Below are 17145 nucleotides of genomic sequence, written 5' to 3' on the forward strand. Positions count from 1 at the left end.
TTCATAAAAATAAATTAACAGTCTCAGAAAAAGTATACAATATATTCCTAGCCAAAATGGCAAAGTTAAAAAAATTACATTGGATCAAAAGTAACAGACAATTGCTGAGGTCTTCTCACACACTAAGCAGTAGAAAGTCATTTCTCAAAGATGCAAAATATTTGTTTAATAAGAGGTTGACATAAGTTCAAAAACAAGTTTTCATTTGTAGAAGCCTCCTGAGCCACACAGCAACAACATGTCAGATGCAGAGAGAGGCATATCAAGTGCAAACTGAGTATGAAACTCATGTTATCTAACTTAAGAGCCTACAGCGGATATTTCAATATCTAATCTAGCCTAAGCTCTTATTATAGTCAACAGACAAAAAAAAGATAGTTTTAAAATACAATTCATCTGATCAATTCGAGACAGCTACAAGATTCTTCTACAAGAAGAATCATCTGCTCCTCTTCATAAAATTAGCCTAGGATGATCACCTCAGGTTCAGATGATTCTCAGGCTCCACATCTCTTTCTCAGTCATTCTGAATTTACCTAATTTGGTGATGGGGGTTCCAGATTCTCAAGACTAATAATTCAAACACAAGTTTATAATTGTCCATTCCATTGAATCTTAAGTGTGGGAAAGACAGAAGCAGAAATTTTACTGTCTATGTGGGTATACCAGAAAAGTCTACATTTGGGTTTAGTACACAGGCAACACAGAAAGGCTAGATGGTTACAAGAAGATGGCAAACACTAATCTCTAGTATTTTATGAAAGTATAAGAAGACTTTAAGCAGAGGCAATACAGGATGATGTTAGATGTAACTCTGGCACTGAAATATACAATAATACATTATTTTATACAACATGCATATTAAAAAGATAATATGAACTTTAAAGTTTCCTTTAATTGTACTAGAACTATTGGATGAGTTTTAAAGATTGCAGTAACCTTTAGTTGTACAATGACAAGAGTAATCCCCCAGTGGAAAAATAAAAAAAAAAAAGACTTTGTTTAAAAGGACTGTAAGTGTATTTGCTACTGAAAAGAAATGTAGATCAAGATATTTTTCATGCCTGCATTAGGGTAAAAGGCGATGAGCATTATAGTAGTAGTAAGCTAAACAGAGTATCTTTCTACTATTATACTAAAGAAACAAGTGAATGCAGCACCAAACAAAATGCTGATAGCATGCATATTATGAAACTGAGAAAAATGTTTAAAGAGAAGTCCTTTTATATTTCAGTTTTATTGGTAAAACTGCTAGTACTCATAGCTGCTGAGCTATGCCTAAGAAAATACGAGAAAAGCATCTAAATGAAAACAAGGGAGGTGATGTAATACATTCCCCTGGGAATGCCATGGTATATAGCAAATTATTTATATTTGTAAATAAGTCAAGACAGTTAACATGGTGGGAAATGCTGCTCCCCTTTGTACACAATTATTTCATAAGAGCGGTAGGCAACATTTTCTATTTCAGATCTCTTAATACATCATTAGTAGAATGAATCCCTTAGGAAGTTATCCACAGTCTTCTACTGAAGATTTAATACAACCAAGGAAATACATAGTAAGGCAGAAGATACAGAAGAAATAGTAATAAAAAAACCTGCAGATTACTATAGACAAAATAGAAGACAAAGTCAGATTCTTCAAATTGCAGTCTTCAAAATACTGAACACACTGTAAAACTCAGTATCTTTGGTTAATTTAGACTCAAGATTTCCCTGTAACCTCATCTCAACAATACGCTGGCAGTCGTTTCAAGCAAGGGTTTTAGGCCACAGAGGGTAAAAATACCTCCTGACTAAATCTGTATGCAGTTTTAAGAAATTTACTATTTGAGTATTCAGTAAAAAATTAACATCTGATCCTTAGATTTTTAATTGCAGAAGTGAATTCTGAAAAAAAGCAACACCCACTCTTAAAACCAATGAAAATAATTGTGTAAAATACACCATCAGCAAATTACTGATTTCTTGCAAGAAAATCATGATCCAAGAGGTCTCTTTACATGTTATGGATCTGTATTTTTAAGGCTACCTAACAGATAACATTAACTACTAACATCAGTTTCCTTGGCATTCACTCAAAACTGAGGTCAAACTCAGCGGGACTTTGAGCTCTTACTGGTTCAAGAAGAAAAGCCAACAGGGAAGAATGAGCCATTTTCCTTTCCTCAGACTAAAGACAGCAACTGTTTGGCTAGTTAGCTTTTAAGTCCTTTCCTTCATTTTTCTTCCTTGCTGTTATTATCTGTTACTCTCCATGAGCATTATTTGATGCATCTTGTCAGTGAGCATGCCTGGACACATCACATTTGCATATGTTTGGTAAAAAATGAGAGTCTGTGAAAATTGATTATAGCTCTCAGAATAAATCTGGAAAGAACGCAAAGAAACATATGGAGAAAAAAAAGCACAGAAAAAAGTCAGATGCAAGCTACCATGCAGACTGACACATTTAACAAGATTAAAACAGGAAATGTGGTTTCCAAATAAAACAACAGTATTCCAAAATATGCAATATTCTGTGCAATAAAGGCCTCTCTATCCAGTAACAATTTACCATTTCTGTTGATGACAGGGCCCTGTGAAAATACAGAATTTTCTAACAGCCCAGATATATTAACTCTATGTATGATGTAATGGACGTAACTGTGTGTGCACAAACACGTCCACACAAATGAATGCCAAGTCTGAATATGCACCTATGGTTAGACTGAGATAGGAATAACTAGCATTTACCATGATTATTGAAATAAAGATAGATAAATACACCAAATTCTTTATTATTTCATTCCTCCTCTCATCACGTATCCTGTAGATTTACATTAGATATAAAGAAGAAATTCTTTACTGTGAGGGTGGTGAGGCACTGGAACAGGCTGCCCAGAGCACTGGTGGATGCCCCCTCCCTGGAAGTGTTCCAGGCCAGGCTGGACGGGGCTTTGAGCAACCTGGTCTACAGGAAGGTGTCCCTGCCCATGGCAGGGGGTTGGAACTAGATGATCTTTAAGGTCCCTTCCAACCCAAACCATTCTATTAATCTATGATTCTATGATTATTCTATAGAAAAAATAAAATTAAGTTTATTATATCCTGTGAAGTACTCACCTCATGTCTACAACAAACAGAAAACTATTCAGGATTTGAAAACATTAATGAGACAAAAACAGCAGTGATAACATATGAGTTACAAAGGCCAACATGACATTTTAAATATTGAAGAATAGTGAAGAAAATACAGAAATGATTAAATGTATAAAAGCCCAAAGAAGACTCGAGGGATGTTAGCATTCACCAATGATATGCTTCTAATGTGCAACAGATAAACCACTAATATCTAGCTAAAACTCCTCTGCAATTAATAAAAATAATAACATTGAAAACTCCTCCATAATAATAAAAATGCCACTCCATTTGAATATTTAAATATAATACAGGCGGTTCCTTTTTTTTTTTTTTTTTTTCATTAATTACATTTCCAGTATGTATACTTCATGGCTGCATGATTAACTATGTCCTTCAATGAATATGCCACCTAAAAACTATTACCCAGAATATGAAGCATTTTTGGCAGCAATCAAACTTTTATATTAAAAAGTAAATGCCTTCATGATAAATAGTAAATATGTTTTGTCACCATATTACACTCGTTTTAAATAACTGTATGTTCAATAGCATGTATAAAACCTGTGCGAAGTATCCTCTCGTTCTGATAAAACTTAACAATCTTGATCAATATTTCCTTCTACGAGTAGACTAGTCTTGTCAAGCTATTGCTTTGGATATGTAATGTACCACAAGATCACTAAATAAACCTTTATTTTTCAAGTTATTTCAAGCTTCCCTTGAAGGAAGCTTATTTGATATAATTTCTTGTCTGTTGTCTAAAGCCTGTGACTTCATTTACTCCTCCTCATCTGTTTTATTACTTTCTGTGTGTTCTACTGACAATCCAACCTGGCAAGCTTACAAGACTCAACACCTGAGAAACAGAAAGCTAGGAATTTATGGAACAGATTCATGTAAAATAATGGTTTTGGACAGGAAAAGGAGCTACAACTTAGTCAAAAGACTGAGTTCAACCTGCGTCAATAACAAATCAGCAGTGTACAACAGAAACATATTCAAATGATAAATCTAGATTTATTATTACACTTACTATTTCTCCAACATGCCTTAGTTAATACTGAGTCAAAATAACTTTTGAACCTTTAAGTTGTGAATGCATTACCAGACATATCGTAACTATTCATTAAGAGAACATTAAAGCGCAAGAAAAGGAAAGTGCTCCAAAAAATTACCAAAAAGCATCAGCTTCTGATAAATTCAAGCACATCATCCAATGCCCCCCTGCACTAAGGGGAAATGGTGGCTCTCCTAAGTATCATCCCTCCCCCAGATCAATTTTTAGGTTTGCAAGTCTAATACAGACATCGGCACAGTTTCAGGTGTCCCTGTTGTTTAAATAAAGCATGTTTAGGAGAGATGAGTGATGCCATATTTAGTTTAGAGGTGGAATCTTCTGAAACACAGTGGAAAGATTACTCTAAACCCCCCAGTTTTAGAAGACACATCTATAGAAACAGACTGTACTTGTACATTTCCTCCTCTAATGCATATTCAAATAACTGAATAGATTTAAAAGGAGACTACCAATTCCTCCAAATTAAAAAAATTGGAGTTTTTTTCTTCTGCACAATGGACTAGACAGAAATGTAATTCAGAAATTACTTTACTTTTCAGGACTTCTGAAGGCTGAAAAGAGAAAAGAAAAAATGATTCATGACAATGACTCTAAGAAAAGTAATATCCTACCACAATATTTTCTTGCCAACTGGAAGTGGGGAAAGGGAAGGAAAAAGGAATATCGATGCATTTTCTCCTTTGTCCAAGGTCTGGCAATGTACTACCAGGGGAGGATCTAAAAGCAAGATCTAAGGGGGAAAAATTTTCACTTGTACAAGAGAACTTGTGAAGGAGAGTGCAATTATCTACTACCAGAATGGCACAGACAGACAGTAGTTGACTCACAAGAAAAAACACAGAAGACTGATTCCATCAATAGTTCTACAAATTTTCATGCCTGGAATTCAGCACCATAGGGCCACAGCATTATCTTTCAGCACCTTCCTCAGTGTGACTGTTTTCTGGAACATGGGAAAAAGCCTCTCGGAGTCAACCAGGTTAATTTGGTCATTGACATTTTAACATAGCTAAATGAAGTTTTGATCATGCATAGTGTCATTTCTATTTCAGAAATACTCAAAACTACTAGGGAACACACTGGAGAATATAACCTAGAAACGCAATTCCCATATATGCACCAGATGATACAAAAATAGATCCTTTTTATAGAGACAGGAGCAATCTCTATTCATAGAGTTCAGGAAATGCTACTACTATTTCACGGGAAAATATCACTGAAATGCTGTCTCCAGTTTGAACAACCATCATTCAAGGGGAAGGCAAATGGACCTTTTTAAATTCAGAAAGCATAAGCATTCCATAATACATTTACTACACAAACAACTGCATAGAAGTGCCACTCATCTACATATGAATGCCAATTTTGACTGTCTTTTATTTAGAAACCCCTACAGCTGTACATAATTTACATGATTTGATATATTTATATCTTTAGATTGATAAGATATGAAAATGCAGGTTTCCTCTATACTTAGCTTTATTCTGTCCAGGTTTCTATTGGTTGGAATATGAATAATAAAAACAGTGGGGGGGTCTGTTTTCTCGTTTCCATTTGCACATACATAGGTAGGTATTTTTCAGTAACATGCATCTTGGAAGGCTGGTACCAGTTCTTATGATAATTGGAAGTAATTTGGGGAAATGTAGAAAGCTAACTAACCCAAGTTGAAGAACTGAGCTTGAATTTGCACCTCAGTTTTTCTGGATTCAGTCTTTCACGACAGATGCCTATCATTCTTCCAGAACAGATGGAACTGCCAGCCCAGTCATGCTCATTGACCTATTTAGGGCAACTGTGAGAACTGTAACATTCCTGCATTTAACATTTCTAGTCAGTTAAGGGGAAAAAATATTCCTAAGTAAGTGTGCAGGAAATAACTTGAAATAGCAGCCCACAAGTCCCTGAAGTGTGGCAGATGAAGAAGGAGTAGCTGCCCTAGAAACTGCCCAGCATGTTTCTCTCTCTTGTGCACTGCTCAATACTTAGACTTCTGTATTTCACAGTTATACAAATAAAGAACTGCTTCAGATACACATTTGCAAAAAGTGATCTGACTGTCATGATTTATCTGTACATTACAGAATCACAGAATCATAGAATGGTTTGGGTTGGAAGGGACCTTAAAGATCATCTAGTTCCAACCCCCCTGCCACTAGACCAAGTTGCTTAAAGCCCCGTCCAACCTGGTCTTGAACGCTTCCAGGGAGGGGGCATCCACAGCCTCTCTGGGCAACCTGTTCCAGTGTCTCACCACCTTCACAGTGAAGAATTTCTTCCTTACATCTTAATCTAAATCTCCCCTCTTTCAGTTTAAAACCATTACCGCTCCTATCACTACACTCCCCAATAAAGGGTCCCTCCCCATCTTTCCTGTAGCCCCCTTTAACTACTGGAAGGCTGCTACAAGGTCTCCCCAGAGCCTTCTCTTCTCCAGGCTGAACAACACCAACTTTCTCAGCCTGTCCTCATAGGGAAAGTGCTCCATACTCTGATCATCTTCGTGGCCTCCTCTGGACCCACTTGAGCAGGTCCATGTCCTTCTTACAATGGGGGCCCCAGAGCTGGATGCACTACTCAAGGTGGGATCTCACTAGAGCAGAGTAAAACAGGAGAATCACCTTCTTCTGGCCACGCTTCTCTTGATGCAGCCCAGGACACAGTTGGCTTTCTGGGCTGTGAGCACACATTGCTGCCTCCTATTCAGTTTTTCATCCACCAATACCCCCAAAGCCCTTCTCCACAGGTCTGCTCACTTATACCCCAGCCTGTATTTGTGCTTGGGATTGCCCTGACCCATGTGTAGCACCTTGCACTTGGCCTTGTTGAACTTCATGAGGTTTGCACAGACCCACCTCTCAAACCTGTTCAGGTCCATCTGGATGACATCCCTTCCCTCTAGTGTGTCAACCACACCACACAGCTTGGTGTTGTTGGCAAAATTGCTGAGGGTGCACTCAATCCCACTGTCCGTGTTGATGACAGAGATGCTAAACAGCACTGCTCCCAACACTGACCCCTGAGGTACGGCACTCATCACTGCTCTCTAACTGGACTCTAAGCCATTGACTGCAACTCTTTGAGTGTCACCATCCAGGCAATTTCTTATCCACAGAGCGGTGCATCCATCCAGTCCATGTCTCTCCAATGTACAGAAAAGTATGTCATGTGGGACAGAGTGAAAAGCTTTGCACAAGTCCATGTAGATTACATCAATTAATGGCGCATATATATATATATATATATATATATATATATATATATAAACGGCACATATATATATATGACCAGACAGCTATTTAACTATGTCTACCCAGAGCAAGAGAAGGTATGCCTGTCCAGCTTCTTTGAAGCCATACAGGTGCAGCTGCAGTGACTTCTGACACCTGAGCAATCCTGATAGCTGGCATGTGGCCATTGTCCCAGCTCTCAAGAAACTCCAGGACACGAAGATGCTTTCTGTTGGAAACTGCCTATGTAAAATGTTCTTCCAATACCAGCTGTATCATTTTTTCCATGTTGTGTGAAAGTATTGTTTAAAAGAGTTGAATGCTTTCTACCTTAGGTGAAATTTATGGTTGTTTACATTTCAGTGATAACACACAATTAATCTTTCCAAAGTTCACACAATGGGCCATCGCCAGTATTGAATTTACACATGTAGTCATTCCAGGATTGCTCTGGCAGCCCTGAACTTGTCAGGGCTTCTCTTGTAAGGTATCAAATAAACTCATTTCTCATTCTTCTGTTAAGTGTCCATTATTAGATTAAGAATTTTATGGTCAGAAGAAACCCTTTCACCACTGGTTTGACTTCTACATGACATAAGCCATCCGTCTTTCCAGATTTAATTCCTGCTCTGGCTGGATAATAGTACTTTAACTAATCCATGGCTCATTGATGACCCTTGGACACTAAAAATACTGCCAAGTTATTGATAAATATATTAAACATTGCAGAACAGGGAAAAAAACCCAACTGAAATACCATAAAATCACAAGTATGTTATTAGTCCTCACATGTTTTAAATAGTATTTTCTCTAGTAACACAGGAGGCCTGCTTTGTTTTTTCATTGGTCCAGTTTCCTAAAAGCAACAGGATAAATTCAACTGTGTTACTTCAGGTAAAAAATGAGTCAACTAAAAAACTGTAAAGTCACTTTAACATTAGATTAAATTTGTTTTTAATAAGCCCATACTAATCAGCAATAGTTATTTTACCCTCAATTCTTGATTACTCAAACTTTCTGATTTTACTCAATTCTTTATCTAAGGTTAGAGCAACCAGGACTACTGTATTTTAATTAAGAGCCTTAATTTTCATCCAATCTTCCTGAACTTCTCAGTTCATCCCAGGTATATTTAAAAAGCCCCAGTACTTCTTCCCCAGCCAGTTCATCATGGTCCAGAAAGCTTTTACCAGTTTTTTTTTTTAAAGAATTGGCCAAAGCATTATTTGGACATTTTGATTTAAGGATCTTGATGAATTTTTAAAGCTTTTGTTTAATACATTCACTTGCTGTTAATAAATGGTGAAGTAAGAATTCTCACCAACATAGATAAAACTGAGATTTTTAAAATATCTACCATACTTACACTGATAAACTGATATTTCTAAAAGTACTAGAATTAAAGCATCAAGACCAACAGAAAATCTCATTCTTACTGTTCATAATTGATATAGATTATTTTTCTTTCCTGTCTTTTGCTTTTTTATTGCCTATAAGCCCATTTTTTGAACTTGGTTTCCATAATTGGGGTTTATTGTTTTTTTGGCTTTTTTAAACTGCCAGTTTTCACATCCCTGTAAGCCAGGCTGATTTTTAACCAACAGGCTTGCCTCAACACTTTTTCTTTTGTGAGAGTTTAATAACATGTTTTAAGTAGCAATCATTCACATTTTAATGTTTAAATGTTTTCCCTTGATTCAGCTTGATTACTTCTATCCTCCTTAAACCATTCCACTTACAGTGCTGAGTACGTGTTTCAGGAAGGCCTCCATTAAGATGTAGTTGTGCTTGGATCTTGACAACTATTACTTCTTCTGCAGTCTGTTTCTTTAACCATTTCAAAGTGATTAACATATACCTCTATAACGTTAGATGAATGCCAGAATCCAAAAATCACATCACTTAAGGATTTGATATCAGTACTGAGACTGATGCCTGAGTATGTTTTACTTTCGACTGAAATCCCACCTGAGAAGCACCATCCTCAGACCTGCAAAATACATGGCTACTGGGTAAAGCAGAACTTTTAGTGAGGTCTGTAGTAAATAACTAATAGTCCTCCAATTTGTCAACAACTTACGAAACAGGCATATTATTTTTGGCAGTGGTCAACCACACTTCTTTTGGACACTCAGTCCCACACTGATTACATGGAGTAATTTACTAGTTCAGTCACGCAAGCCTTTGTACTATGTCAATTTTTACTCATAAGTAAGTAGCTTTCATTTCTCTTGCTTATCATCTAGGTAATTGTATAAAAATGCTTTATTTGCCTCTCTTCGCTTTCCTTGTTTTTATGAATAGCAGGATAATACCCCAGCTAAAAACACCTCTGCTAAAGCTAGCAGTAACAAGGTTTTTAATTATCATCAGAAATTGAGTGTTGCCCCTCAGAGTTACTGTTCTGGGTCCTGTACACAACAAAACAATACAGGATGAGAATTTGTGAAGTTTTTCTTGCAATCTGCTTTAGAGTAAGATTTAATCTTTCTGGAGAATTTTCAGGTTGTGCACGACTGCATTACAGTTGCCAAAAATACATATTTTAAAGCATATTTTAAAGCACTGAGGCCCCCACAGAAAGGGAAAAGGAACTAATCTAAATAGAAAACATCTGCACATTTCAAAAAACATGTTCAGCATAATTAATATTTATATGTGCTCAAGTTATGAAAGTGATTTCTATTGTGTCTTATTATGGAAAATACTGGCTAGAGTAAGAAAATATAGCATAAAAATGCAGTTATTTGTCCAAGAGTTTTAGATTTTAAGATAAGGAACTGCAGTGCAATTCCACAGCAGCTTGACCTAATATAACCAGCTTAGCCAGCAAAATGTGATTGCTTTTTCAGCCATTTCAGTTCTCTGCAGCGGCTCACCACCTGGTTAAAGAAACACCAGTCTTAGGGAGGGAACAGGGATATGCTGCTGGGGGAAAGGAAGGGTGTTAGAGGGAAGAAATTAAGGGTGCTGGTGCCCCAGGATCCCCGACTTTGAATTAGCCAGAGAAATGCACCCAAGGTCAAACTAATGAGTATCACTAGGCCCATTCAGTGCCTTCAGACAGGGTGTACACCAATACAGTCCTACCTGTTCATAACCCATCAGCAGAATTCAGAGGTCTCATTCCCAGTTACAGCTACTGATGCTTAAACACCAGCAACCAGTCCCCATGGGAAAAAGCCACCAAACTTCTACATTTTGAAGTGTAGTCTAGCTCAATCCTGAAAGCAGTTGTGCTGCCTTTAGAGTGGACCATAACCCAACCATGATTCCCAGCCTTGATTTTTCTCATGCTGCTGACTTCTCACCCCTGCAAAAACTCAGATGAGCATAAAAGGCACTGAGCTGTAAAATAATATAATTCCTTGCATCCACTACAGCACTGAAAAAAAAAAAAAAAAAAGAATAACTCTTTACCAAACCTCCCATTCATTCAAACTTAGTTTAAAGTCTCTTGTATCAGTAAATTGGCTGGGGATTTTAGACTGTTGGGCAGTGTGTGCATGTCTGAGCTTGACACTGACATAGGCAGGAAGAAAAAGCTCCCCTACAGAAGCAGTCCTGTCCTGTGCTGCTAACCACCATGCTGGCTGGGGACTAAAACACACTCAGCCTCCAATTGCACTGTATGACTAAACTGAAGCAGTTCATAATATGGTCCTAAAATAAGAATCCATATTCCAAAGTGAAACAACAAAAGACATCCTCCTGATCATAAGGTGAATATCTGAAAGCACCAGAAAACCACAGCTTGCACAATTTTTGTGCATCTTGTAATAATTTAGGTTTGCGACTCTTTCATATGCATTGAACTGATTGATTAGTCACAAGAACAGTGACATGAAAGTTGAGCTACTGGTATGTGTAAGATTGTTTTGCTATTTGTGTGTATGTACATACATATGTTTGATATCTTTCAAGATAATAATACTCTATGAAAAATTTAAAATTACAATGAAACTCAAACATAAAAACCAAAATGTAAATCCTGATGCAGTGTCAGAAGTAGCTGATGCGATTAACTGCCTAGAAACATTCAATAATAGATTAGATAACTGGCCCAGTTGCTCAAACCAGGAATAAAAACTTTTTATAGCTAAGGAGACTTACTGTATGTGATTTGATATGGCTACGTGCTACAGTGTTCAGAGACATCTCACAAGTAAGTCAGTCTGCTTTCAGAGGGGGTTCTTGTGGGACCGAGAGAGGGTAGCAAGTTATTTCTCATTTCAATAATGCTTTCATGATGTATTGTCTAAACTATCCCAGTGGGGCAGGGGTGGAGGTGTGTATATAAAGCTGAAAACACACACACCCAACACAATAATGTAGAAGTCCCAGCTAGATTTACTGGTACAGGAATGTTTTATTTACCTATAATACACATAAATCACTGATACATTTATCATGCATAGAGTTGTAACACTTGCATTACCTATAGTATAACATTTGTTTACTTCTGCTAAAGCATAATAATATTGATGGTGATATCTAATTTGACACCATTGAGTCAAGTTTTTTTTCAGAAAAAAAGGAAGAACAGGGCCCAAGTAATTAACTAGTAATCCTTGGGAGATACTGCAAATATCATACCCTGGAGCCCTGGAAATTACAGAGGCAAATTTCAATTACTTTAAATCTCTTCACTTCACACAAATGGGAAGCCAAGTTAAAGAGGGTAAGGTCCACTTATTTGAAGCACTAGGACCTCATTTGGGGAAAATTCATAACATTACAGTCTCTCTATAGCGAAAGTCAATGTACAACTGAAGTACGTAGACATGCATTCCCAGCACAGATCAGGCTATAGCTTCAAGCTGTTCACCAAAATGAGGGGCACAGTCAGAATTCACATCTGAAATCACTGGAGAGAAATTCTGCATCACAAGTGGAAAAAGAATGCTCTCTTAAACTGTATTTTTTATTGTCCCCCTCTTCTTGAGATCCAATTCCCCATACCACTTGTTAACATGCATGATGTATGTAGCACATTTTTACAGACAACAGTGTCCTTATTTACTTGAGCCTTACAAAACAGTCTACACTGTGCATTAGGATGGGTGTATCTACACTGTGTATTAGGATGAGACTTTGCCCATCGGAATTTTCAGTTTGCACATAATCAAAGCCAGTATCATAACAAAGAAACCCAACGTTTTACAATTCAACTTTTATATAGTTTCCTTCAAACAGCTAATACCCACTACACCTCAGAAAAGAATTTACCTCATTATCTGTTCCCACATCCAACATCACTGGTAGACACTCATGAGGTTTTACTCCTCCACATGCTGTATAAAGTGCCAATTTACCAACTGGGATGCCCATTCCATAACAGCCAAGATCTCCAAGACCAAGAATACGTTCTCCATCTGTCACCACAATAGCCTAGAGGAAGAAATAAAAGCACGGTCACAATCACTTCTTTGCACATATGTACTAAGTATTCCATTATCTTTTTATCATCATTTTTTACTTTTAATGTAAAAATTCTAACAGGTACAAACAAATCAATAGTTTGTATTCTGACAGGTACAAACATAATTCTAATAGGTACAAACAAAACAAGGCCAAGAATTGTTTTATTGTATTCCACTCTGGTTTCATTACACTATTTTAGACTCTTCTTTCACTGTAAATGAGACTTTCATATAAAACTTTTAAGAACACACAAGAGATATTTAGTATTACAAGTGAACTGTTTCAGAAACAGAAACTTATATTTTTCTGTCAACAGTATGAAGACAGAATATGAAAGGAATTAAAAATTATCCACAGAAAAAGAACCCCAGACTCCTGGGTTTTATCATGGCTGTTTTTAGCAGAACCAGAGCCAGCCACTCCTGCTGGCCTTTGACAGAGCTGTCTACAGTCACCTGGTTCTTACCCTTCAAAGATTAATCTCTTCTTCCCTTGAGCAAATAACACACTCCATCATACTTATACATGAGGAAGTATGCGTTTTCGTTGATAGAAATACAGTAACTCCATAAACCCCACAAAACTGCCTGCACTAAAAAGGGAGATTTTTCACAGTGAAGGACGACGTGCTCAGTATGGCAAGCGGCTGAAAACACAGTAATTTCCTTGTCGTGCTCTGTGACAAGCCATTTCAGTTGGAAATCTAATATATTTTGTGAAAGAGTTCATCAGGAATTATATGTGGAGAACTATTAACCCAAATGCTAGAAGGGGCTGCCAAGAGATCTCGTGGGGAGATACTCAAAACCCACAGCATGGACACAGCCCTGAGTAACCTGCGCCCTGGCTGACTTCTTCAGAGGTGTCTTCCTACCTCAACTGCTCTCTGATTCCCTGAAATGCTGAAAAAGCATTCAGGTTTCTTTTGATGCGTAACATCCAATGTAATGACCAATTAATCAGTAAAGGATGGCTATAGCTAAACAATAAGTGTTTAAAAGCCTCAAACTTTGGTTGTAACAGCATTGTTTCTATTTAAAAAATGAGCTAAGAAATCACTGAAATCTAACTGATAAAAAGCTTATAAAAATAACTTAACCAAGTAACTTTGGGTGCAAAACAATGTCAGCTTTGTCATGCAACTACAACTGAATTTACCTTGATGATATTTTCTGGCCAGGACTCAAGCATTTTAGCAATGTGTCCCCGGTCATGGATAGTAATAAAAAGACCTCTGCAAAGAAAAAAAATCTTCCATATAAACAAGGCAATTAAATACTTCAGTAGAAACCAATAAAATAATAAAATAACTCCATGCAAATGTGTTTCCAACATACATGGATTCAGTTCCATAAGTGTTCAATTTTGTATGAATAAATTGTCTACATTTAGCCGAAGTCAGAGAACATGTAATTCAGTAAAGCTTCACTAAGCAGTGAGAACATGTAAAAGTCATTTCTGAAAACTGCTAAATTTGATTTTAAAGCTCACTGAGCACTTGATCTGCTCAAATATGTTCATTAATTGTCCCAGACCACAAAATATGTTTATCACATGACAATGATCACTAGTACTCCAGCACCCCTAAACATCGCAGATAAGAACAGGACAAAGTTTTAATCTATGAACAAAACCTGAAATAAGTTCATTGAGGTGTTTAGAAAACAGTCTGCCTATTTAATCATATTGCCCCTTTGACCCCTACAAAAGTGGGAAATTATCTTCTCTATATGAAAATCTCTTTGATTTGAAAGTGTGTAACACATCCTACAGTGCGGAGTATGCCGAATTTTTACTTTGAAGAGTGTTTGTAAATTGGCCTTTAGTTTCACCAGTACAGAAGAGTATAAAACAAAATCACAGAAAAGTGTAATTCTCATTTTATTTTGTACTTATTATAGAAGCAAAATCGATCTATTTATTATCTTATCCTACTCTTCAGTGTTTTATTCTTCATTTATTTTACTTGACATGCAGATATACAGACAGGTCCACTCATACTTAATTTAATTCCAGTTCTTATCTACTTCTCTCATGTGAGACAGTGGAATAAGATTCCCCCACTAAATTCAATCTTTAAAAAAACATGTAGAAAATATCAGGGAAGAAGTACATGCCAAAGATGCCTTCTTATAATTAAACTGTATTAGTGAGTATAAGGAGTTATCTTCTGGAGTTATTCTAAAGCATTTCACCCCCCTATTATAAAAATTATGAAGAAAAAATTAGAGACAGGTATTGAAAAAGAATTTAACTTGTCTTCTACAATATCTCCACATTCATATAAGTGGGTCCATGCCCACGTGGGTCTAAATAAAACTAGTAACTCAGGGAAACACTTGTAAGATATGACTGCAAGTATTCCAAGCCAAGCAAAAGATTTCCTGCAGTGCTGAAAAGTGTATTAGTCAAGACACTAAAATGAGTCCAAACATTGTATTTCATATGTTTATATATTTCATACATATTAATTACATATATTTATAGATAAATTATCATTCTATCTGTTATATTGAATTTTATATTTCATGTTTGTCTTCATATTCTTTCCTTCTTTGATGTCAAAAATATACAACTGAAATTGTTTATTATTTTGGACAAAAGGCAGTGTAAGACACATTGCAATTAACCAAAGTATTTCTTAATCTTAAAGCTAATGATTCAGAAACAGAAACTACAACCTCAAGTAGCAAATTAAATGAAAAACAGCATGTTCTGAAAGAAAAATATATATGCACTGCATAAAGGAAAAAAAAACAATCAGTCGCTTCTGGTTAGATATTTTTAACTGTTTATAATTCATTTAATGCATTTTCCCCTAGAACTGGGAATTCTCTGATCCTGGCATTCCCAATTAATTCCCCTTCTGTGTCCATTTCCCAGGCTGGGAACAAATGCATTAGGCTGGATGATTATGTCTATCAGTTGTTTCTTAACAAGAAACACCTGTCAGCAGATTAATTCCTCCACCCCCAGTGGAAGCAACAGTCTTCAGAGGCAGAAGGGTTAATATTTACAACACTTTTCAGAAGTTGTGGTATTTACAGCAGACAAACATTTGTATTTGTGAGCCAGCCACCCAAAAAAGAGATGGCCCTAACAGTGAAACACCATAAAGCAGCAAAGCAAAATGAATGTGGATACTTATTTTCTGAGGTATTGTACAAAGTCATTTTCTAAAACACTGTGTAAACTGTTAAATCATAAAATATGGCTTATGGGAATTTCTAGCCTCAGAGACAGTCAGTTGTGAGACATAAGTGTGCAAAAGGAAAAGAAGAGTGCAGGAGGAAAGCTATCTGGAGGCATCAACCCTCTCCTTGTCCCCGCCCTTCAATTTACACCAACCGAATAGATTCATGTTAAATGAAGCAAGATTTTGTATTGATTTTCTAAAGAGCCCAGTGTGGTTAAATGACCTCTTCCTTGCAAACTAGGGAGAGAGGTCTCCATGGAATAAATTCCCTGTCAGAGGAAAATAATGGCAGGGTGGCTGCTCCAGAAGGAATTTTGTTAGAACATTTGTAAAGACCTTTGAATAAGTATTGAGAGTGTATTTCAGAAACCTGTCCAAGCAGGATCACATTCAAACAACAATAGAAAATAGGAGATGAAGTGTAAACACAGTCATGTCAAAAGCATTTCACTCCCCCCTCCTTCTCCCCTTCCCTCCATTCTTTCTGTAGATTAGTAAAACATTTCTGGACACATTGGCCTGACTGAGAAGATACCTCTACTTTTAAGGGCACAGAATAAGAGATAAGAATCTTTTATTCTTTTATCTGGATCTGTTTACCTCACCCTTCTTTTATTTAAGTTAAAGCACTTTTCTCCTTTAAGGTGCCCTCCACAAGAAGCTACACCAGATTGCAAGAGGAACCCCAGCTTGCAACAGTGTGAGCCACAAGAATATTCAACCTACATTACTCGGAGAATAACTTTCTGGCAATTCTACTTGCAGGCAACCACCAAAATGTAGCATTATGTATTTTTTTTCTTTTCCATGAGGTCATGCTATGTCTTGGAAAAGCACTCACTGCATAAGTTATTACAAGTGGGATACGGTGACCCAAGCTGACAAGGTAGCCAACTATTGGGCTACCTAGCAGGCATTAAAGTTATTTTCTGGCTGTCATAGCACAGCCACGAGAAGAATCAAGAAAGGGGCAAGCTACACACTTAAACTGGATTAAATTATCTACATATTTCAGTCCAGACTCCCTTCCAAGCTGGTATTCTATAAATAAGATAGAATTATCCATTTGAGTACAAGCTTAATAAATTAATA

At 36.7% G+C, this 17145-nt stretch overlaps 1 protein-coding gene across 2 annotated transcripts in view; it reads right to left on the bottom strand.

The window, feature by feature from the left end:
• ME1 (malic enzyme 1) overlaps positions 1-17145 on the bottom strand; it is a 226460-nt gene that overhangs the window by 93542 nt on the left and 115773 nt on the right. For both annotated transcript variants that reach the window (XM_026845283.1, XM_026845282.1), the window contains 2 exons: positions 14016-14091; positions 12663-12824 (listed from right to left, as the gene is read on the bottom strand). In XM_026845283.1, coding sequence (XP_026701084.1) covers positions 12663-12824; positions 14016-14091 — 238 coding nt within the window. The remainder of the gene's footprint in view (positions 1-12662; positions 12825-14015; positions 14092-17145) is intronic.

The sequence above is a fragment of the Athene cunicularia genome, assembly GCF_003259725.1.
Source record: "Athene cunicularia isolate RWA chromosome 3 unlocalized genomic scaffold, athCun1 chr3_part1, whole genome shotgun sequence".
NCBI classification, from domain to species: domain Eukaryota; kingdom Metazoa; phylum Chordata; class Aves; order Strigiformes; family Strigidae; genus Athene; species Athene cunicularia.